Genomic DNA, 27,197 nt, shown 5'->3' with positions numbered 1-27,197 from the left:
CCATAGTTAATTAATTTGATGAAAAGTCTTAAAACAGCTAGTACAACTTGACATGTTTGCTAAATATCTATAGGTTTTGTGTACTTACTTAATTTCTGATGGTATATTTTTTTCAAAAATGTCAAGAACACACGAACAGCGGCCTTATGCCAGACGATACTGCGATTTTACACCGAAGAGAGTGGAGCAGTGTTTGGAGGCCATTCGAAATGGTACAATCACTCAAAGAAAGGCTGAAGAAAATCCCCAGAAGGACTATTAACTATAAGCTCAAAGGTCAGCACACAAAACCTGTTGGAAAACCTCCGATATGTGACAAGGGCGAAGAGCAATCCTTCGTAAACTGCATAGTAGACATGAGTGAGTACGGTTTCCCAGTGAGTGTTTTTAACATTTGCTACATTCTAATAGCCTATTTGGATAGATTTGGCAGAAGAGTACGAATATTAAAGAACAACGTACCAGGCTCTGAATGGATAAGATCATTTTTGCAAAGACATAAAACCTTGACTGTTGCTAAAACTAGTCAGTTGCTTAATCGGTTGCCATTAAAAGCGTATGACGATGACGTGCGCCAGAGTTTTCAACAGTTTTTGGAAGAAAACAGATTCAACCCAAAGAATTCAGTCTTAAAACGCAGGAAAACGGTACCGATAGAACCAGGTAAGAGCATTGCTCACGATCCAAATGTCGAAATGAACGTTGACGAGACACAAATGCTACCTGAACCAACTACATCAATGATCCCACCTTCCGCATCGAAACTTCCAGCATATCTAGCATTAACTGATTATAGTTCACACGGAAGCTTTCAGGAAGAGGGAGAAGAACAAAAACGATAACTCAAACCAGTTATCGTATTTGTTCTTCCGTTTCATTAGGACCAGTAAAAAAGAAGGTGGGAGAATATGTCGTATTTCATTATGAAGGAGAAAAATTTCCGGGACAGATTTTGGAAATAAAGAAAGACAGAGCTGTTAAATCCATGCAGGCGAGTCTCAAATCGTGGAAGTGGCCGATGAAGGATGAATTTCTTCAATATTCTTGGAAGGATGTAGCGGGTTCCATAAAAGAACCGAAAATGCAATCCAAAAGAGGTTTCTTTATCGTCCCGGAACTTGACCATATTAAGACCTAATTTAATTTTAATTCCTATTACCTATGTAGTACGATATGTTTTAAATGTCCACCTTTTATTTTATATAATTTTAAACGTTCAGTATTGAAAAAAAAGACATTTTTGTTAGATTTTTCAATATTTTTAAAAAAAAAATTCTATCAAGTGTCTTATTTTTTCATAATTATACAATATTATAATCTGCATTTAGTGAACTGTGAGCCAAAACCCTTCATAAGGTGCAACAAAACTTGTAGGATAGCCTTTACTTTGCATAAATTTGGATTCTAGTACGAAAAGTGTAGAGAAAATATCATGGTGCAAAGTTGTACTTTACCCCGGGATACTTTGCACCAAAATATAAATATTAAAAAAAAATACAGGCGAAATAGATAAAAATTTAAAAACGTATCAGACATGTTACAGGTATATGTGTTATTACATTGCAATAGTTAAAACCTCAGAAAAAGTAAAAAACCTGATCTGAATAGACAATTTTTTGAAAAAATGCAGTATTTTTGTGCAATGTATACCCACTTTACGGTATATTAATAAAAAAAGAGTATAATTAGAAAGTAATAAAAATAACAATATAAATACTTCCGCCAGCACTATGATCTTAAAAATGTATGTATTTAATCTGCACGACCACATTTGCAGTGTAAAATTGATTTGAAAATAAATTACACAACTTTTTATTTGGTCATCACATCTTTTTAGCCGTTTACAACTAAGTAACTATGCTTCTAGTTAATGGATATTACAACTGGGACTGTAATATGATGTTTGTTTGTTCATATTGATTTTTAAAATTTTAAAATTACTCGCAGAACCAATGCCCAAAAGAACTACGGTGGAGTTGGAACGCTCTGATCCGGGAACCAAGTCTGAAGGGGAAGAAGATTCGCAGGCGGCGGTCGTGACACACAAGAAAGGGTTGGGAAAGACACCTAACCATCTTACCTTAAGGTAATATTTCAATTATTTAACTAAATCAAAAAATGTGAATGAAATCATTTCTTTACTGACTGGAAATAAATAGATAATATTAACAATAATAATAAGCAGTAATCTTCAAACATTAACATTTATTAGGAAAAAATATTATTAATAATTATTTTGAGTATTTGTATCAAAATCTTTTAATGCAAGTACTAATTATTTTTCTCTGAGGATACATTGTAGATGTCTCAACACAGACTAATTATTTTGTTTATCAGAAGGGATGGGCTTACTACCTGTCACCAGCTCCCGTAAGTGATCACTTCATGTGCATGTATGTACATTCACATTTGTGGAATGTTCACATTCCCTATTGAAAGTCAGTTTATCTATTTTAAGTCACCTATAATATATGTATCATGAAAACAATATGGAAACTAATGTGTGGTAAAAACACAGTACAGGTAAAGGTAATATAGATAATTATCAAATGAAAATATGTTTTTATCGTTTATTCTTAGTGCCTATCCAGTTTTGGAGGTTGACCATTAGTTATTCATACCCATAGTTTCCCATCTGTATGTATATACAATATATAAAACAAGCTTTTGATTCTGTTTTTTCTTTTGCACTATACTCTAATATTACTTATTCATGATTGAAATCTCCTACCCTCAATATTTCATATCATAATTATTTGAAGAGGGTGATACCGTTCATATCTTAGTATTTACACAAGACAATGACTCTCCACCTCTTGATGATGATCATAAGTTTAGGAGATTTCCATGTCCGTCTGAAATCCTCTCCATATGTAACTTGATCAACCCTACTTATTTTTAGCACTCTCATGTTTATTGAATAACCAAATATGTAGTAAATGTTGTACAAATATTGATTTATGGTCGATTTGTATTGTTTATTATCTTTACGCTGGAAATTATTAGTGGTAATGAGACATTTAAAAAAAATAATGATGCATTTTTTGTAATATTTATTTTTATTCCATTTTTTTATTATTTCATTTTATATAATTTAAAATTGACAAATGGTTTTGTGTAAATTATAGTACTACATCAACGCTGAGTGCAGGAAGCACTGGCAGTCAAGCACGTCTCATACAATCCTCGCACCAACCCGCCACGTACCATCCCATTCTGGTGAAGGACTTAGGTAAGCAACATTCTTCACCCTCGCTTAGATCCTCTCCCGATTGCAGGAAGCTCAGTGCCACACTGTCACCGGACCATAAAGTTATGAAATCTTATAGTGGAGGAAATATTGACTACAATACTTTGCATGACAACAGAGCATTTAACGGAAGCTATTTCGACAACAAGGATTGCGTGACAAAGGTCATCATTCACAAATCCCCTAGAAGGAGTAGTTTAAAATCAACCAAAAATAGTTTAGATATATCCCCGAGAGGTAGTATCGATAGGGATAGATCTCCTAAAGGCAGTGTTGACTTTGAAAAATCTCCGCGAGGAATTCTAAATATGGATAAATCACCTAAAGGAAGTATAGACCGAGATAGATCTCCCAAAAGAAATTTAGACAAATCACCCAAAAAGAGCACCATCAGCAGAGATAAATCTCCAAAAGGAAGCATTGATAAAGAGAAATCTAGAGGAAGCATTGAACGCAATAGATCCCAAAGCATTGAAAATGATAGATCTAGGTCACCTAAAAATCCTAAATCGAGAGATGTATCTCCTAAACCAAATAATAAAACTTTGCAAAAGAACAAAAGTGGAAAATCCCCACGAAATAGTATAGATGGGTCAAAATCCCCACAACGCTCCAAATCTCCCGCTAACGGAATGGAGCGCTCTAAATCTCCATTGAAACCGGTTATTAAGAAAAGTATAATGAGATCCAAGTCCCCTCAGATCAGTGCAGATCGGTCTCCTAGTAAGTCTCCCAATCTGGGCAGAAGGTACTCCACCGCTTCGCAGGACAAATTAGCAAAACTTGGCACTAATTCTCTGGATAGAGCTTCGCACTTTTCACCTATGTCAGGATATGAAGACAAAGCTCACAAACTTGGCATTGTCGTTTCAAAATCCACAGAATCCATCGCAAAGGTGGTTGAAAAAGCAACATGCGTTCAATGCTACCTATCAAATAAGAAGCAAGGTAAAATTTCCTAACATAAAGCTAGTGCGAACAAAATTCGTTCGCACAGGATTAAAAAAAAACTGGCTTTGTGTAATAAACAGCTCTCCTTCTCAGACCGCAGCAGTGTAGAAACATTAAATTATGAGCCTACTAATGAACATTTCTGCTTGAGAGATTATTCGTGTGATCAGTCAGATACTGAAGAGATACACTTTTAAATACTTCAGTAAGTACTCATATCGCACCTTTTTTTGCACTGAGTTTGTATAAAATACAGTACTCAATTCTATTATATGTACTATGTCAGAAAACTTTTAGTATTTTGTCTTCCACATTATTCTTTCTGATGATTCTGTCTAAAAGCACCATTGTATATTTATTTCACATTTATATAATTCATCAATATAAATTATTTTTAAGGAACTTTGGTTGCAACACATCTTATAGTTATTTTAAATTTTATATTAAATGGGTAATCTCTTCCTAATTTTTGTATGCATCTTTTACTCTGTATTAAGTTAACTCATAGGAAATACTATAATGTTATGTCATAATAATAAATATTAATCATAATAAAACTTGCCATGTAACATACATGATACATATTCTATGTTTCCTATAAAGTTTACATATAGTATATATGAAAATCGTCACATAATCTGCATATTTGAAATCAAAAGTATTTCAGAATATTAAAACAAGAAACCATTTTAGAATAAATTATGCAAATTGTCTTAAAAATTACCACTTCCTTTATTAATATATACCTGTATAAATAATGTTGCACATGTTATTTTAGTTTAATTTTCATGGTGTCAACCTTTTGATGCTAACTGAATAATTAATCAACTGTAAATTCTTGTTGAAAGTTCAGTTTATTAAATGAAATATCAACTTTTTCACCATACTGACTTTATCGTAAGTTGTTACCGAGATCTTAGGGATGATCAAACCAGTACGTGTATTAAAAATCGGTGTTTATATTTAATAAGCTAATAATGACTTTTATCCAACAGTTAGTGATTGATATAAAATACATCTGTATACCAATATTTAATATTAATAAATAGGAACATAGCTTTCTTTTAAGCTACAAACTGAATATTATTAGAAATCGTTTATCAATCAATATCCATCGAAACATTTTAGATTTTTATTAAAATTAAAATATTATAGTTTAGTTTTACTTTGAGAAGCTCATTTGACTATATTTCTCTTAACATACATTTACTAAAAAGTAGACTTTATAAATGTACATGGTCATTTGAAAAATATATGGTATGAAGGTACATATTAATGGGGTTTTTAAAATGACTTTTACTTTTCCCAATTCTGGTTTTACATGTAACATTATATTTATTTAACTATTCAATGCAAATCAACAACTAAAGACAAAACCTTTGTCAGACTTTGAAGTAACAAATAAAATCAACTGGATCTCTCTTGACGTTACCTAAAAATATTATAACCACTGTAAATCCTCTCACTTTCACATATCTAGGTAACAAAATTATTTGTCTTTGTTTAGATAAAATAAATCTTGGTGACTTTCCCTTGAGGGTAAAATGTATAAAGATATTTTACATACTTAAAGTATTGTAAAAACATTTTATTCCCTTTTTGCAGTTTCTGGGTCGAACTGGTACATTGATATTAATAAGCAATATACCTATTGATTTAGATTGAAATTATACCGATATACATATTTATACATATTAGTTAATTAGAGTATTCAGAATTATCTTATTCTACTATGTAATTATTGTAGATTTAGTATACTACATTTTTTGTTATTAAGTGAATATTTATCAACTTTCCATGTTGAAATATTAAAGTATGTAGTTTTTAATTTTATTATTGTGATAATATTTCATCATCTACACCAATTTTCAATTAGATAAAGATTAGGTTTTTATGTATAATAGATAAAAATGCCTAACTTAGAGTCGATAGAATCCAGTCTAGTAAATATTTAAATTAATGCATATTTACAGCTTATATTATTTGTAGAAACAAAAAAGTTTTATCTTAAAAAAATAGTGTGATGTACGTAATGAATTAAATATTGCAACTCTTAGTAATCTTTAAATGATCCGATACTCATTTACTTCTTATTTTTGATTATTATTTTTGACAAAATTTTGACTTCTTATTTTAGACATTTATTATGATTTTTTTATTTGAAAATATTCACCCTAATACTGTTCTGGTTTGTATACATGTTTTGTATGCATACTTCCTTCCTAGATAAATATCATTTCTGTTCTCAAATAAACTTATAATATCATCCTTTATAACCTCTTTACTTATGATACATCAATGGATTCTTCCTCAATAAATTATTTAATTTAAGGATGTAATTTCAAAAACACTAAAGACGGATTAACTGAAAAAATATAAGAAGGTATTCTGTGGACAAAATCTGCAATTACCTTGCAATAAAATATGAATTAACTTTTTCATATCTCATCGGATATATTATACACCTATTACTATGTCCTAGGACTACTAAACTAAGAACTTAGTTTATATGCACATATTATGCACTATTGTAGGAAGTATTGTGACTATGGTATTTGATATATGTCTGTAAAAATATATGTAGACAATGTAGAATTATTAAAAATAACTACTATAATATACAAGTAAGTTTATTCATTGCATGGTAGTAATCCATACCAAAATGAGTGAGAGCTACACACATCACCTACATAATGATTCATTTATAATAATTTCCTTCAACGCACATTATAATTTTAAGGTGTCAACCAAATTCACGTCCAATAATTAAAAGGGCCTGCAAGAAAAATTCATTAAAGTTAATATGACATACAATAATATATTTTTAATGTAACAATCAATCAGTATACATTTTTTTGCAACATTTGAATGAAATTTAGGTCTGATAAAAACTGTGAGTTTTTTCCTTGTAACATACTAATGGATATTTGAAAATTAATATTTTGTGTTATTTTTTTTAAATCCACTTTAACAAGTATCTTCATAAGATATTTATTGAATAATTATTTTAATAATTTACAACACTGATTACCTATTGCACAATTTCAATTTGTAATTACCTTGTATCTTTGACACTTCTAAAACTTACTAGCAATAAAAATATCACTAAGTGTGCAAATGTTTATAGTTTATCCGCAATATCCAAAGTCTGCACTCACTTCATCCCTTATTACTGTTCATACTAGTAAGGTATTGCTAACGGCATTATTTTAATTATTAGTTATTTAATTGTTGTCATCTAGGTGTTTACTAAGCATTTAATTTATTTCAATAGAACGAGACTGCGCTTTGAAAAAAATCTAAAATTTAATGTATATGTAAGGAATGAACAAAATAATCATTTGTGTGTCTTTTATTTTAATTAGCAGCAGCACAATTAATCTTAATAAACATCTGTCAACCATGCTTTTAAAAACTAAATTTTTTGTATATGTGCTAACCATATTATTTCGAATACTTATATATTATGAACATCAACTACAAACATATTCCAGATTGTCCGTTGGTTTACACACATTCTGCGAACAATTACAAATAAACTTTTGTACTGATTTAGTTGATTACTTATTTGTGTTCGGTTGTTCTTTTAAAAATATTATATTTCAATATTATGAAAATCAATAAAATGTCAATCCTACAAGCTTGTAGGATTCTATTTGATAAAATATAGTGAAGAGTTATGCGTTAAATTTCATTATTAACAATTTCTAACCCCCCATCCGGACATGGACTTATTTTTACATTCATCTATCCTTCTTATAATGTTGAAAGTTCAAAAGGAAAATAAGGAATACCAATCAGCAAACATTTAACTCTTTTTCAATATCTAGTAAGATTTTAATGTCTTATTAGATTTGAATTATGAAAAAATATTAGCAACGCCCCTAAATGTGGTAAATGCTCTAATTGTTTTCACTTTTGAAAATATTGGCACTGCTAGTTAAAACATTTAAATGAATTTAAAATGACAAGACTAAAGAGTTGGGTGTTTGGTGTGTTGTAGGTTCGCCCGTGTGGAAACCACGAGACATGATGGGGGAATCGGGCGCGACTTCCACTACCTTACCTCGGAGCCAAAGGCCCGGCCAACAGTCTGCCTCCGGCGCCAGCCGCAAATCTCTCGAGCCCGACCACCGCTAACTCTGTTCATTGCTTCCTTTCTGTTGCCGCTCGCCCGTGCGCTTCAACCATCCAGCCGCCATTGTCACCATCACCTTCCATATTACATACATTATACAACTTATCATAAGCTGACCGACTACTATGTATTTATTCATTTCTTAAGTTGCCTTATTGATCTTTATTTGTGTGTGTTCTCAACACTCGTCTGGTAATTGTATCCATCATTTGAATTGCATTATGATACGTAGCTGTATGTATATTTATGAATGGTTGGTTCGGTGTAATTATTTATTTTGTTTATATTCTCATAAAAAGTGAGATTTTTATCTTGTTGCTATATTTCGCCATAGAAATGAATGCCAATAAGTACTTTGAACCTAAGATTTGTCTTCCATCTATTAGGCATCATGTTAATCAATTTTCTCGGCATCTGTTGACCAGCATGCTTCAAATTCTATTATTGAACCAATAAACAGTTTATATCTTTGTATTTTTGATTTTGAGTACCATGACCTTTAATTTATTTAAGTTTTTATTAACAACAATTTGAAGATAAACACTTAAATGGTGAGATGTTATGCATACATGTTATGAATTAAACTTATTTCTGGAAAAGTATCAAGTTTTATCGTTGTAGATATGTTTCGTTTTACGATTATAAGTGTAATATTTTGTAATTTGGTTCTATATTTATGATTGTTACACAATTTAATCATTACCTTTAAGATAATTATTTCCTTTCCTTTATATAATTAACGATAATAGATTAATTTTAACTTGTTATTAAATTGGGTCCATATGTTCTCAAATTGCTGGTCTCAGTATATTTATAATTAGTACATTAAATTATTAATCCTCTTTACCTAACTTTATTTATCTTCAATATTCAGAGAATTGATGGATACAAATCATTATAATTATAAACACCATGAAGTATTGGTTTATTCAAGGTAAGGTTAGGGTATAATCCTAGTCCGTTAATTATATGTAGATAAATGATCAAATCAATTCAAGTTGGCAGATTCGATGACAAGGTGTGCGCAAAATCATTTGTACTCGAGTAAGGACGATGGCTATCTCGGTTAGTATTATTTATAGATAGGTACCTACTTTAAAATACAAAATATAATGTGGCAAGAATAACAACAAAATATGGTAAATAAATTATAATAAATAATAAAGATGTGTGCGATGGTAGAATATGACTCCAATTATTTATTTGAATTAAATTAACTCAATTCGCCGGTTCCTGAAAGCTATTAATTTGTAAGATTTAAAATTATTTTTAGTACTGTCAAATCATTCTGAAGAGATTTTACCATGTATTGTGGTAAGCCAAGTAAAAGGTCATTGTAAGACGACAATGAGCGGGAGATGTGTACCTGAATGTACCAAACAGTATGGCATGCTCACTCCACTATCGGTTTGCATTTTCTCGAATGACTTGGCTGTAACGTGTACTTGTATCTTTATTTATCTAACATTTTCTAATCTACCTCCTTATTAAATTGAATGATTTATCGATTAACTTGATATTTGAATACCTTCCGAATATTTTTTATCAGTGATATTGGGTACGTGATGCCTGTAGATTTTTTTTATTAAATGGTAATTGAATAATTAAAAAATAAATCTTAAAAATCAAAAAGTATTACAGTAATACTGCGGTGCATAACTATAATATGTTAACACACAATACCATACTAATGTAGTGATACATATCGCTCACTCCTTTCAAGAACGTCATAAATCAAAATACTTGATTTTTCAGGAGAACGATTTTAAAGTTTAAAAATAAAACACAATGTTTTAAAAATAAATATCAAGCCACTTATTGAACTCTTTACCGTGCAACAGATCTTTTTAGGTAAAACCTGAAGGTTTTTTCTACATTTGAAAAATATTTAATTTATTTATAAAAATAATTAAACAATACATTTTCTTCAAAATGCAAAAACAACATTTTGTGCCCTGTAGCGGGTAAATATTATGTTAAAAATATGCCTCTTTTGCTGGGATATAGTACATTTTCTGGGCATTCCGAAAACATGCACAACTGAAAATTGACGATTTTTGATTTATGACGTTCTTGAAAGGAGTGAGCGATATGAGCTAAACTTATGCACATTTTTCTTAGTTTTTTTATTGTTTTTTTATTAAAAATATTATCTTTAATCTATGCAAGTCGTGCTTTGTACCAATCCAACTATATTTTCAATAAAATACACATCCACGGATAAATTTTCAATCCAGTTACTTTTAAATGTACAAGTTTTGTATTTAAATTTTTTATTAAATGTTTTATGTAATGTTTGATATATTATTTTGTTGCTTCTTTTATAATGTATGCACTATCTGCCCATAATGATAAGAACGAGTCTCCTTTTCCAAAGACTATGAACTATTTACATAGTCACAACTAATCAGTGTCGGGATGAAATGGTATAAAACAATATATTGTAAGTAGGAACCTAATTTTTTGTATGTAAGTAATTTGTCTACTTGTCATAGTAATTTTAACAATATACATACATATTTTATTTATTTTTAAGTAGTTACAGTTAGAAACAAAATCTTTACTTAATGATACATATTTCTATCTTTGTTAGATTTAATAAAAAAAGGATATTGATCATTTTTATTGAAGTGTGAGATTCCAACCATCATAAATCAAATCGATATTATAATTTATTAAATGTAGGTTATATCTAAATATTACCCCAAAAAATCTCCACCCTGCTGTGGTACATAAATATGTGTATAAGTGTTCTTATCCCACACAACTTACTCTATGCAACTATATATGCTTTTGTTTATTTTTTGCAAGGCAAGTGAAAACAATCCTTATAGTCTAATATTAGTAATTGTCATCACGCAAAAATATTTATATTGTTTACTATGTGCATTCGATACATACATGTTATATAAGGTTATTCGATAATTAACGTAGGTAAATAAATATAAAAAATAAATAAGTATACTGAATGAAGTGCATTATAAACAATAAAAATAATCTGAAAATATAAAATTAACTGAACAGAATAAAAATTAAAATAACATCTTAAATGAAGAAGACAGCGGAGCAAATTTAAAAAAAAAGGGAAATATTACTGGTGGTTGAATAATGCGCCCATTTGATGGGTTCGCATTTCTATAATCATCTGCAATATCCAGTTCATAATGCTATAATTAATTACTTTCCTGCAATTTCTGAAATATTCAAATTTAGGATGGTATGCAGATCACGAGCAACTTGCATTTTTAGTTCTAAATATGAAAATTTTAGATTATGAACCAAGGTGTGTTCGAAATAATTAAGTTCGTTGCAGTTTGCACAGAGGTAAATATAAATATTTACTGAATATTTATATTTTTATTAGGTTTAAATATTATGCTCTATCTCAATCTGTTTATATTTTAAATAACATTTAGTAATTGAAAAAGAAGATCGACGAGCATAAATTCTTTTTGAAAATAAATCAATTGGCGAACTGTATACTGGATTTGAATTTGGAAAGCCGGAATTAATAGAAACAAATATTTGTTGTTACATATTTTCATCTGATTTACTTTTTCTTAGACCTCGAAGCATCTATTTAGAGGATTGTCTGCAGATGAGAAAAAGGATGAGTAGAGATGAGTAATAATGAGTAAACATCACATTACTCAAATAAATATTTTAATTTGTTTTGAAATTAACGGGAATCGAGTCCGAGAGACTAGTTTGCGGTGGAGGGTCTACCCAACTACGCTACGGCACCTGTCGATTTCAATGTATAATCAACACAATGTACCAAATTTTTGTTATAATTTTCCAGATAAGAATTGAAGAAATTTTTCTATTGCATAACTTACTATTAACATATACATACTATGTTGCTAAATGATATATTGAGGTTTTGTTTGTCAAACATCTTGTATAAACCTGATAATCGAATAACCTTATATGTTTTTTTAAATGTTATCTGCAGCTTTTTAAGAGTTATTGTATAACAAATCAATAAAATTACTGCCCTTAAAGGAGCAAGAATAAGTTTTTATTATTGCCTGATCAACACAAGAAGCATGAATGAAAAATATGTTTAGAGAACCACTGTGTGGCCATGAAGTCTAGCGTTTGGGGATACAGAAAAGGTCAGTTTTCTAATTTATACATGCATTTAATGCAGCCATCAAACAATCATTATATTATGTAGGTATTTATATGAAAAGCCATTATTAGTGAAGGCAATTTGATTATTCTGAAATTCCATTTTCACTTACCATTGCCCAGGGTAACATTTAATGATTATTACAATCCTCCATTTACGGCTAGGACACTCCTACGGGATTAAAACCCAACAAATAAACGAAATAGGTAAAAAAATGCGTATAATTTGTAAGTTCTTTCCCTTGTACCTTACCAATCCTTGTAAGGACTTTTGTATAGTAACATATTTTGTATGGGCGTGGCACTCTTAATTATACATATATAAGTATAATATTATAACAATCTATCTAAGTATTATATTATAATAGTTAATTCTTTTATTTGTTCCATTTTTTATACTGACGATGCCAATTTACTAATTTGTTTCAGTAAAATTGCACTTGCTTTGCAAAGTATTCTCGCACACTACTCCACATTGGCATATTTGTTATATATTATTACTTATTGTGGATTTATTATACATTTATTACAAGAGAGATTCTAGTCAATGAAATGTTATCATTTGAAAGAGTTTATGTGAATTAGTTTATACCAGTAATGTATCTTTCATCACGAGATTATTATGATATTTACATATATACCTTTACAAATTTCTTTCTGTATTGTCTATTAAAAAAATGAGTTCAGTAGTTATACACATTATCATATTATTGATAATTATTCACAATCAATTATTTAGAAGTTAGATAATAAGTGCAACAGAAGATATTGTTAGGACGGTACGATGCGTATAGAGGAGGTACTAGTAAAGAACGAGATTGATTTTTATTAATAAGAAAACAAAAAGGAGAAATCAGATAGTTGACTTTCATATATTACTAATTACCATATATAAGAATGTACCTATATTGTGCACTTTATTAAGAGATATATTAAAATTATGAATGCTCGTGACAAGAGATATTCCTTCTTATGTAAAAGTGTTAACACACTAAACACTCAATTAGCTCTGTATTTGGTAATAACTTTAATGCCTCGATGTGGTTCATATTTTTAATAGTTCTCTCTTTCCCACTTAGAAAAATTCATGATATTCCATTATGATAAATAGTTAGGTATTTAATATTTATTCACACTACAATAAGAATTAGAAAATTACAATAAATAAATAAACACACATAAATGTCGATGCCAAAGTTATGCACTATAAAATAATATGTATTTTTTGTATTACAGGTATTGTAAGATATGGCAAAAAACTGTCAATTTGTTCAATTATTTTGTATTAAGTGAATCGCTCAAAATATTCAATAACTAATTTTAGCGACTGAAGGATCATGTTATATTAAAAATCATTTTTGCTCGCTTTGTTTTCACAAATTGTTTATTTAACCTTGCCTAATATTTGTAAATTATGTTTTTGGATAGGTAAATGATTTGCTCTTTTATAAATTTCTTTCCACTTCCAAATCAACCTAGAACGTTCTTATTAATAATTTTCCAAAAACAGTATGCGGGTTATTAGATAGATTATTCAAGTATAATGTGCCAAGGTTGTCAAATAGAAACATGTCTTACAATGCCTGTAATTTCCAAGACTTGTGTATTGATTAGTAATGATTGAATTTTCATTTATATTATCCATATATTAAGTTTTTTTATGATTTTTTAATTACATGGACTGTAATATTATGTGAAAAATAAATGATATCAAACGTTGATTATGTTTAAATTGTTTTATTTGAACCTCAAAAAAACCATTCGATTTTTTTTTAACATTGTGTTTTGCTAAATATGATCAATTGAATTAATTCATACTTCATTGTATGAATTACAAAAACATCCAATTGGACATATTTTAATATTCTTTAAAATCTTATTTTTTTCAAAGTGTTATTTCTTATTCTAACCCTTATCCGCACCCACTGGTGATAGGACACTGCATCGTATTGACGCTGTCTTATCTTGATCGTTACTTACATGAAGGCAAGTTTATCACTCCTGCGCTTCAGGGACCAGTCCAGGGTAATATTATATAGTGTTAATAATATTGATCGAAGTTTTCCTATAAAAATTGGAAAATCCTGTGCTGCTTGAGTACAAAACCATTGTAACAGTTTCATCAAAATTCGTACGATCACAGTTTCTATTTTTTTTCAGATAAAAATACGATATTGACGAGAAGTTGCTCGTCATAACCGTGGATAAATGTATGGAGAAAACCAGAAACCAAAATTTCAACGAACGTTTCCTCGTTATATCCGAGATCTCGCTATAACCGTGCTCGTAATAACCGAGTACGACTATACAGTACCATATATAAATATATATATATATATATATATATATATATATATATATATATATATATATATATATATATATATATATATATATATATATATATATATATATATATATATATATATATATATATATATATATATATAAATAACTAAAATTTTTTGTTAAATAGGTCATATGTAGATACAAACGGCGCACGCGTAATGCGTAGTGCGTAGGTAGTAGAGTGTGGCCGGTATGCAGAGGGTGGCATCTCGCGGTACCCATTAGGAGCCCACACACGGCGCGACAATCAAAACAAACATCCATTAGCTGCCGTCAGACGCTGTTTTTTATTTGCCACCTTGTTTCAAACTTTCCACTCGATAAACTACTGTTGTCCAACTTTTTTTTTTAAATTCACAGTTTTAATACACTTTCTATATTACGTTATGCATACAAACAAAACGTGGTTCATCTCTAAGAAACCTAATTGGAAATTATCAACATTTTTTACTACAATACGTGGATCTTAATGTTCTTGAACTATAGGTGCCTTTCAGAAAATTTCAGACTTTATACAGAACTAAAAGTACCTTTTAGAACTTGCGGGCACCGCGTTCAACAATATGAAGGCTGTCTGGATGTTAAAATGGAAACGGGTGAAGACAACATGCAGCCTTTTCAATCCCCCTCATTCTGCCTATATTCTTATAATTCAGGTTTAAAAATATTTGACGAAAAATTAGAAATATTTTAGGCGGGTGGTGGTTTCACATCGGTTTGAATTATGGAAATATATTAATGTACGATGCTGTGACCGATGGTCACAAATCGCGCTATGAGAATGTAATTCAATTAACTAGGCCATGTACTCTGCATCCAAAAATAATTATTTACTCTAATTAATAATTACAATATTTTTTATACGGAAAAATATCGTTCTTCCGTCTTCTATATTTTTGCATTCTTCGTCGATTTTGATTGTAATAGAAAGGAGGACTCGAGTTATTTTTCAAAAGAGTGAAAAATAATGTTTTTGAAACGATACTTAAAAAATTGGGAATCACTGGCTGTAAAATAGTTTTTTTTTCTTATCAACAGTACGTCCACTCATTGAATTGATTTTGTAAACGTAACAAAAACGTTCCGCGCGTTGCTTGGCATTCTCTAAATATTAGGAAATTCTTAGGTTGTCAGAATATTCACAATCGGTATAATTATCCAAGTTATTGTATGAAAAATGGAAACAGGAAAACTATACCTTCTGCATTTTCTCATTACACGTAATAATAGGAGAGATCATACAAAAAATCCATAGCTAAATACGATACGAATAATGTCCGATCTGCAAAATTATTGGAAATGAATTGAGTGGTCTAATTCTGATTTCAGGTAAGGCCTTATAGACCTCGAATTACCCGAATTTGGAATTGCTCAGTACCCCCTCGAGTAGATGATAGATGGACCATAGTCGTAACTAAGTCTGGCTATAACTCCCAACATGGGTGAAAAGGCATTAAAAAGAAGAAGAGATAACTAAGTCGTAACAGGCTCATAACCAGGAAGTGCAATCCGAACTTCTTCATTATAAGAATTTAAAAAACTAACTAATTCTCTGCAGGAGTAGGCAGAGAGAATAGAACCCCACACCACCCTGTCTTTGCAAACATTCTTCGCCTCTTCCACTTCCACGCATCTGCTCATATTGGTAAACAACGTAATATTATTTTGAATTATTGGGTAATAAATAATAGCGTTTTCATAAATATGCAGAGTAATAATATGTATTCAACTCCTTATTTTTTTTAAATGTCTCTGCTAATACATTAAAAAAATAGAGCCAAATACGCGAGCCACCACGATAGTGTCATGGGTATATATGGTATTTGCATATTTTTATTTTTTATTAGTACAATCTTATCGATAGTTTTGAACACATTTTTTATGGAAACGATATCTCATGATCTCACAAAATAAATCAATTATATAACTCCAACAAGTGATTTTTTCGGAAAAATCCGATTTAATGTTTTTGGATGTCCTTATTAGTCTTTCAAGACACATACAATTTAGTAGACATAATATGTGGAAGCTGTTGAATACTTTTTAGCATGAGAAGGCAACTAATCAACTAAAAAAACTAAATAGTCATCGAATTCACGAATCCAACATTTGAAATGTTTATTTTATGAATTTATTGAGTAGATATAAAAAATATTATTATGACTTAAATTATATATACATTATCGTGTAATACGTTTTTGTTAAATTTGACGTATCCGATGCCCTATACACCATAGGGTCCGGATAAGGGTTAGAGCAATAAATGTCACCGGAATCCTACCCACACCCTACCGGGTATGGTACCGCATCGAGTCTCCTTCATCAGTCGGCTCGGTGTAGTCCTAGATAGAGATTCTTGGAATATATTTGAAGAGACCCAGGTGACTTAAGTGAATAACCGCAGGATGAACATACTGCTACATGGGAAACAAAATGGATTTCCAGATTTGTGAATAAGTATTTGGTCAAACTCAAAATGTAAATAAATTAACTGGTCCAATTATAAGCTTAAATAAAAATTAATAATGATGTTTTCTAGCGTTTCTCAAGTATGTAAACATAATCCAGGAATCGGACCTCACATACAAATGAATGAGTTTCTGCTTAATAAGAGCTTTCCTCATCTGACCATAGATGTCTCTTGTGACTCTTGTACACTGTATTTCGAGTTTGATCAATATATCTAAAAGTTTAAAGAATTTGAGTAGTGTGGTTTTCAAATAATCATGGATAGAATTGGTGAATGTTACACGTGTGTAAAGTGATCACTTAAAGCCTATGACGGACGTAAGCCCTGTAAATGCTCAGACTTTTATATTCTTCTTCATCTATGGGGAGATATAAAAAATAATGAATTTATTAACAATCATAGTAATATTTTATCACATTCTTCAAACGTCAGTATTTTTTCCTTTACTTGGGTGTTTGACGAAATAATTTTTATTAACCAAATTGAATGAAACACAAATAAAAATAAAATCCCAAAAAATTAATATACATAAGAATAAATGAATCCTTTCGAGTCGAGTGAAATTTACGGGCCATGTTACGATACAAATCATGACATAAAATTTTTGCCAAAAATATATTTAAAAAAATATATTTTGGATTGTCCATGCATAAACACATTTAGTAATAACATCAAATGTTTTTCAAATGAGCGACACCATATATTTCGTAAATTTCCCTATCGTAAATTTAAAGTAAAGATGTTCTTCATTAAAATTGAAAAACGGTTTCAGATACTCAAACCCGTAATAGTTCTTTCATTTATGACTCGAGAGTTTTATATTTAAATCTTTATTTTTAACATACAACGCAAAAATATTATGAACTAAGGGTTTTTATGTACATCTCTATGTATAATCGTATATATCCCGAAATTAAATTTAGAAGTGCGGTAAAACATTTTGGCGAAAAGATTAAATTACCACCCCTATAATGTTTTTTTTGTGATTCTTATACAAGCAGTTGCCACAATGAATATCATCTCGCTCAATCTCAACTAATCTTACAGTTACTTTCAGTAGCGTAACAGTTTTTTGCATTGAATGTTATTTGAAATTTCAAAGGAAGATTTTTATAATCATAACTATAAATGAACTGTCGTCCTAAAAGTGGCAACTAAGCGGCAAAATACGTTTTATGATATACTATTGAGATTTTTTTCTTAAAATTTCATAAAAAAAAACAACAGGAAGGTAACAAATAAAACACATAATATAGTCATATGTTCATTTCGTAAAGTTTTTTCTTAAAATTGTTCATTTTACCACGATCCAGTAACGGCTTATTTTTAGTTTATTAATCAAATTTTTAAAATATTCTGTTCGGTGACTACATAATTAACCCGTAATTAATTTTAAGGGTCACTTCTTTTCCATTTTCGTTCTATGCTAAAAATAATAAAACATTACTTACTTTCTTTTTACTACCATGTTACCGCTATATAGTTCATTCTTAGCATGTTTGGCTAGCGTGAATCTCAGGTTCGATTCCCGAGGGAATCTGAATATGCATATAAGTGATTTCTGTGATTTGTCATTAAGTAATTAAAGATTGTGTTGACCAAATAGATTCCGTCATGTCTCATCAGTCAGAAGGAGCAGGTAAATAATCTCTCGCCTTTCTGTAACTTGCGATCAAGACAACGGTAAATCCATCCGGTGCCTTAGACACTATCGGATGCAGACAAGAAGAAAAAATAGATTACTATTATTTACAAAATATGGCTACTTCTTTTTAGTTTAGACCGAATATCTTCAGACGATGGTGGCAGCTGCTGTGGACTCCTCACATGGCCGGGAAGGAATCATCACGAGGGTTTGAGATGTATTGCAGATTTTGCGAGTTTTCCATCGTCCATTCTAAGTGTATCATTAATTAATATATATATATATTAAATATTTACATATTTGCCTCTACATTTAGAACTTCTTATGACCTTTATCTGCACCCAATGGTCCATAGGGCACTGCATCATATAAAAGCAGTGTTATTTTCATCGTAAACAGATGAAGGCAAGGTGACTGCGCTTCAGAGAACAGTCCAGGGTAGAGTATAAAATCACTAATATTTATTTTCACCCCCCCTGGGAATCGAACCCGGGACTTCCAGCACGGTAGCTAAATAAGCTAACTATTACACAACCGAAGCGGACGTAAAACAACACCATTTAGAACACATTGTTAATTTTTTTTAAATACAGATTTAAACAATATTTACGTGACGCCTCTGCCGGCGTCGGGGCGCTGTTTTTCAGCAAACTGTGATACGTGAGACCCGCTAGCAAACAGTGTTAGTACCGTCGACATATAGAATACTCCCTCCCCTCGGGAGAGGGTGCCTCCCCACCCCCAGCCGGAGCCCGCGCCGCCGGAGCCCCGGGCACACTAACTGCGTTAGAATTCTCGAAGGATCCGTTGTGTTTGAGTTTAATTCTCCACCGGGCAGTCTGTAGGGTTATTTTTTCAAACCACATTTATAAAGGCACTTCGAAACCGCCGCTTTTGATTTCCGATAACACTCAAAAAGTTCATATTAACATATATTTCTTACGTACATGTTAGAGGCTTATACACTCCTCATCAAGGCTTGTAATAAATAAATAAAATAAATAAATATTCACCTGCAATCAACCCACTACACGCTTTTTTTTAGTTTGTAAATTAATTACTGTGAAAAATATAAGAATTATAGTATTTTATAAAAATAATAATTTAATAATATATATCTCGCTGTAAAATTCGGACTCCAGAATATTAAAAAATGGTTTAATCTTGTAGTATAAATTCCAGGACGTAGAATGATGTAAAAAAAATCATCGACGAGCTTTTAAGAAAGCTTTTTTTATTCAATGGATATTTTTTTTTATTTTTTATTTATTCAGTATGTATTCTTTTTTTCCAAAATAATATTTATTGTCACTTCATATCTAATTTAATTGTGAAAATATTTACAGAAAATTTAGCATAATGGAATATAGTTCCAAAAATTTTTTTTATTATTTATTATGTCCAGAAAGAAACAACGAAATCATATATTTTAACTGTTTTCAGATAGCTTAAAGATGTTTATTTGAAGAAAAAAGGGAAACATAAAATAATATTTTGTTAGGATTTTACCAAGGATAGAATTTTGTACAGTTTGACGTGTGACGAATTGTCACTTGGAACGAAAAATAAATATTGCAACTGTACGTTTAATATTTTTAAAAATAAAACAACCACTATATAGTTTTTCCACATTGATTTTTGACCAGTTTCCCGGTTTCGTCGTTACCGACATCATCAGATTAATCGTTGTTTTATAATGTGTAACTTTATATTGTATACTTCCGACCCAGTGGTGCCCAGTGGGGAACACACATCGTTACTCGATCGTCAATTACGTGGAACGGTAATCAATCCTGCACTCCAGATTAATGACTATACAATGGAATATATTTAATGACGTACAGATGACGTAAATGAAGGAGCTCGGGGTGAAGAGAGTACTGATATATGGGAAAGAAAACGGAGGAAGAAGAGCGGTATATACCATTAATGAAGAAATGGGAAAGGAGTATATCTCAGCGGCACTCGGTGTTTCATACAAGCTCGTATAAAACAAGCTATCGTTAAAGTGTACGAGTCACTCAAGTTTTTCTTCTCTTCTTTCCATATTCGCTCCCTAGGTGGAGCGAGCATATGGCCAACACGAGACGTCTCCAAGTCAATCTGTCACGCGCCATCTCCTTGGCTTCCTCAAAGGTCAGTCCGGCATCTCGAAGTTCCGCTGAGTATGGGTCGGTGAATGGAATGCTCGGGGATGGAAGAAGAGACATGAGGGGTTGATGCACTCAGGTGGCATTCTAAGGACATGTCCCAACCATGTCCACCTTCTCCTCATTAGGACTTCCAGTATGAAGTTACCTTATTAGAATTATTATTGTTAGATCGGTAATGAAAAAACACTTTGCTTAAATAATTCGAGATAATACTTACCCCTGTTTCCGCCAGGACTCCCACTAAATGAAATCAAATCGTATAACTTACCGCCCTTCCTCTCGCGGGGCGGGCGTGGGGTGAAACTTTCTGTTTGAGCAGCCTAAGCAAACAAGCGGACATTTGAGATATGGCGAGGTGGCTTGATTTATCTCAGTAATCTATCAATTCGAGTATCTAGGCAATGATACGAGGATTATTATTTTAGAACACTCGTTCACCCACCCATTAACACTCGTTCTCCCATATATTTCCGAGACTACTCCAGTTTACAAAAACGTCGGCCATTAATATTTTGTACATTTAAGTAAACTGACGCTTCATTAAAGTGTCAGAAATGAAGACTCTAAGAAGCATATCAGGCAAGAGTCTTCGAGAAAGAATAAGAAACGCCAGGATCAGGGAAATATGCGAGATCGAAGATGTCGTTAGGTGGGGAAGGCAACGAAGGAGACAATGGTATACGCATGTGAGGAGAATGGAACCATCCAGACTCCCCCCCACATCGCACTGTACAGCCAACCTCATGGTAGACGACTCCCGGGCAGACCACCAAAGAGATAGGTCGATGGCTGGGTATCGACATCGCAGGAGGCTAATCCCTCTTAAAAACAGGCCACAAGGCCTAAATCAAGATTAAGAAGAAGAAGAAGACGCTTCATCTACGATTACCTGTTAAAACAAAGCTGGATTTATCTCTTATCGATTTTCTATGAACTACGATCATACTAGTAGAATTGTACTGTCTATTTACGATACATTAAACGAGAACCCAAATTTCACTTTAATGTAATAAAGAACAATACATTTCTACAAGATTTTTTTAATGTAAAATAAAATTTATTTGAAAATAAACACGTCAAAATATCACAGAACAAGCGACGTTAGAAAGTGCTTGTCAACCGAACAAACTTGTCGAATTATGGAAATGTCAACATTTACGACAAATAATTGTAGAATTCTACAAGCAAGTAACTAAGCTAATCAACAGAGAACCTGAGTAGGTACTTTAAAAAAAATCAAGAAATTAGGCCTTAAGGCAAAAACTATTAATACGACCTACTACCTAATACATGGTGACGGTTTTTAAATTCATCAAGAGCATTTTTTTCCATTTATCAATTCTTAATCTTACCTTTCCCGACAAAACATCGTAAACGCTTGTTAGGTATGAATCTGACTGTATATGGTCCAAACTGCCAGCTGAGTATTCTAGGACATACGTCACACGAACAACTCTGCCATTTTTGAGAATATGTATTCATAAAAAATGGTGTCAAAGATTCATAAAAATATTTAATAAAAAAATACTTGAGTACTCAAAAAAAACAATGGTCCCATAATAAATGAAAGAATGTGGTGCGATTTTTGATGATTGGTCAAAATATGGTAGATCTACAGATTTCTCTGAACGTTTTTTTTTAATCATAACAAATATGTTAATTTTTCCAATTTATTTTTATGTAAATAGAGGAACAACATAAATAAATATATATGTATATATATATATATATATATATATATATATATATATATATATATATATATATATATATATATATATACTTATATATATATATATATATATATATATATATATATATATATATATATATATATATATATATATATATATATACATATTTATATACGCATGTAATATGTATAATTGCTTTTCTGCTTAGCATTTTATTAATATAATATCAAAATATTTGTTTCATTTAAACATTTTTTCATTACAGATAACCGAAATACGGCCAAATCTATTTTAAGGATACGTATTATCAACAATGTCTAAAAGAATTTTCTGTACCTACCCATTATGAATCCCCGGTAAGAAAATCATTGATGGATGTTAGATGATTGTTTATTGTTTAAGAATATTCTGTATACAGCGTTTCGATCTAAAGCTGATATTATTATGATTAGCTAATTCATTTTTAAAACCAGTAATCTATTTATGTGTCTATTGTATATTGTGAAAGCTCGATATAATCTGAGGGCACGAGTGCTGTTCCTTTATAAATGCAATTGAGTCAAAAATCTGTGAGATTAGCTTGTCTCGTATATTTAGAAATGAATAAATAGATCATTAACATATGTTTTATATATATATATATATATATATATATATATATATATATATATATATATATATATATATATATATATATATATATATATATATATATATATATATATATATATATATATATATATATATATATATATATATATATATATATATATATATATATATATATATATATATATATATATATATATATATATATATATATATATATATATATATATATATATATATATATATATATATATATATATATATATATATATATATATATATATATATATATATATATATATATATATATATATATATATATATTCTGTTCAGAATGTTCAATGTTACTCAGCGAATGAAGTGATCACTTGCGTTAACTAATGCCAGGTCACCAATAATGTGAACGTAAGATTATTATACGTATTCTGTCAAATTCTTTTCCATCCTATAAAGAGATATTTCATTTCTGTTGAGACATCTAAAATAAACCACTAGTAATTATTACACCATATAGTGACATATATTTCGATCATTCAACATCATTATCAGTAAAATAATCTTATTATACTGAAAATAATAGTATTTTACGTGAAAATTTGAAAAATAATGCGCATTAACTGAAATTAAATTTTTAATTTCTCTAAATTGTAAATTCAGATAGTTGATTGTTTCTTTTATAAATATTTTGACACATATATGAAATTCTGTAATAGTAATTGATCCAGATGTTTCGTTTGAAATAATTAACTGACTCGGGAAAATGTTTAGGGATCTAGTCTGACGTTTTAGCTAATGAAGTGAACCACACAGAATAACACGGTGACCATACAATCTATGTGAGGTACAAATTTAATTTAATTTAAACAAAATGCATTTTCTCACATGGAGGAATTCCGTATACATATATTCTTCATTCTTTGTTTAACTCGTATGCACTCACGGCCAGGTGGAGGTTTTGGTCTTCCTTTTCCCTAACTACTCTCTTCCTATTTTTTTAAATTAATTTTGAAATATCCTCTACCTGATAAATTATAACAGCTTATATTAGTGACATTTATTTCAGAAACAGCTCCTACCCATCACAAGGTCTTAACAATGCTTGTTTTAAATTATAAAACATTGTTTAACTGTATTTAATTTAAATATGGGAAAATGATAATTAATGACAACCAATTAAAAAATTCAACACACAAATAATCATAGGTATGTAACGGATGTAAAATAAAAATAGGTGTAATTAAGTAAGTGATTTTAGTGTTTAAAATAAAATTAAATGTTTTTTTGTTTTTCTTTTCTTCAAAAATTGTTATTTGCATGGTTCACGTAGAAAAAGTCGATACGTTGAAATATGACATATATTTATAAATGTTCGTGCCAGGTACCTGACTCAAGTCATGCACACCCTATCACCTCGTGTAACCCGCAATATCCCGCACGTAGCGACACTCTATGTAATCGGATGCTGACAAAACAAATCTGTCCCCCACTTGTTCAAACATTTTTTTCATCTCAAATTTATCCACAATATTTTCTTACGATTCTAATAATATCAGTATAGTATCCTTTCGTTAATATTAAATATAGGTACCGAATATTTGTCGGACTCCTAAGCACGGATTTTTAAGTATGTTTCGATGCATTCGACCATCAACTCCAGGCTGATTTTTTAAAGTTAAAGTTAAAGTTAAAGATAACATAATTTTTCAATGTTTTCAAAACTGACGTTTTTTTAAACATTATTTGCCGTAACCTTCACTAATCTCCGCCTGCCTTCTGTTGTAACTTCTTAGTCATCCTCTTATCTAACTATGTTCTCTTCATTTTTTATAGTGATATCTCGTATCTCTAGTCGCGGGTCATGTCTTCTGTTTTCTATTGTCTCCAATAACGTTATTTTTCTTTCAATTTCATTAAGCACACCTTCATTTAAATGAAGGTGTGCCATAAAAGGTTATCAAACATTTTTTTACCAAGTAATTCGTTCTACGTAACATTATTAAATAATATCTACTTACATTATATCCGATGTACTAAAAAACAAATAGTAGTAAAATAAGTATTTCACAGATATTATTGAAGTTCCATAAGCTACAAAATGCATAGAACAATTTCAATTTGTTTTTGATTTTTTAGGTATAAAAGACTGCGGAGTTGTGAAATATTCATTAAAAGCACCAATTAAAAGACAATAATGTTTAATGATTTATTTATTTTTATTCCTCGTATTTAAAAATTAGTAAGATATTTACATACAACGATATATTTAACATAAAAATTAAAAATTATGACACTTTACATTAAACAATCATGCAACACAACAATGGCAAATGGTTTTTATAAAAATTTAAACCTTTAAAACACTTTTTTGATTAATTAATTGAAAATTATAATAATTCTGCGATTTAAAAAAATGTGTTTGAAATCATTTGAGTAAATACCTCTCGAATAAATAAATGACTACCTATCCTTATACTATAATATTTCACAAGCATTTAACACTAAGGTGAATGGTGCTCTAAAAAAAATTACGTTTATCGATGCCTTAAATTTGCTAAATTGCAAGCTCACATAAGCTCCTTTAGAGAATTTTGTTCCCTAGAGAAAGCTTTCTCAGTACGAAATTCTCTAACAAACAAATTCCGTAAGGGGGATTTGAGAAGTTCTGCACATAAAATATTGGTAAATATTGATATTTGAACAATTAACTTACTCTTTTCTTTTTTTCTACGTTGATTGAGATTAATAATTATTGAAGGGCGTTCATATTGCACACAGTATTCATTATGATGAATATAAGTATCCCTCACAATAATAATAATAATCTCTTGTTTTCCAGATTAATTCAAAAATGTATGGTATAAAGAGAACTCCATAACTAATAATATTAATAAAAAAATGTTTTTGCGTACCTCGCCTACAACTCAGCAATAATGTACATACTTAATCTACAATATTTGCATATTAAATTATTGACAGCTCAAAGTTTTTTTGGCGATTAATTTTAAAATTATCAGATACTTATTCATAATAAATTTCACGTATCAACTTATGAATAAATATGCAATATATGATTCTTATTGTAATATGAACAACTTAAAGTTCATCTTTCCTACTAGCAGCGATGGCTACCGCAGGGAAAGCTGCAATTTATGAAAGAATTTCGCAATTTTCTCAATGAATGTTCGTAATTTTTAACGTGTATGTTTGACACTTCGCTCACTTCTTTCAACAACGTCATATATAAAAAAATCGTCAATTTTCAGTTGTTCGTGTTTTTGGAATGCCCAGAAAATGCAATATATCCCAGCAAAAGTTTACCTTAATAAATATTTAATAAAATATTTACCTTAATTGATTCGGCAGTCACTTTGTCGTAAAATCTATACATTTTTAATTAATGTTTTACTTAGTAAATACCACTATTTCTTCAAATCTACTGTGACACGTGTTTCGATGCATTCTGCATCATTTTCAAACACCGTACCACACGGTGTTTGAAAATGATGCGGAATGCATCGAAACACGTGTCACAGTAGATTTTAAGAAATAGTGGTATTTACTAAGTAAAACATTAATTAAAAATTTATATTTACCCGCTACAGGGCAGAAAGTGTTGATTTTGTATTTTGAAGAAAAGGTATTGTTTAATTATTTTTATAAATGTACAAAATATTTTTCAAATGGAGAAAAACCCTTCAGGTTTGACCTAAAAAGATCTGTCGCACAGTAAAAAGTTCAATAAGTGGCTTGTTATTTATTTTTAATACATTTCATAATATTCTTAAACTTTAAAAACGATCTCCT

At 30.2% G+C, this 27,197-nt stretch overlaps 1 protein-coding gene across 1 annotated transcript in view; it reads left to right on the top strand.

Annotated features, from left to right (window-relative positions):
* The window catches only part of sif (guanine nucleotide exchange factor still life), a 140,891-nt gene extending 136,531 nt beyond the window's left edge, over positions 1–4,360 (top strand). The window contains exons 39-41 of the mRNA XM_088274160.1: positions 1,948–2,086; positions 3,129–3,522; positions 3,805–4,360. Coding sequence (XP_088130286.1) covers positions 1,948–2,086; positions 3,129–3,522; positions 3,805–4,212 — 941 coding nt within the window. The 3' untranslated portion in view covers positions 4,213–4,360. The remainder of the gene's footprint in view (positions 1–1,947; positions 2,087–3,128; positions 3,523–3,804) is intronic.
* The last annotated feature ends 22,837 nt before the right edge of the window (positions 4,361–27,197 follow it).

The sequence above is a fragment of the Brachycentrus maculatus genome, unplaced genomic scaffold, assembly GCF_059751285.1.
Source record: "Brachycentrus maculatus isolate JH-2025_06_01 unplaced genomic scaffold, ASM5975128v1 h1tg000637l, whole genome shotgun sequence".
Taxonomy (NCBI): Eukaryota; Metazoa; Arthropoda; class Insecta; order Trichoptera; family Brachycentridae; genus Brachycentrus; species Brachycentrus maculatus.
This window is presented reverse-complemented; position numbering and strand designations above follow the sequence as displayed.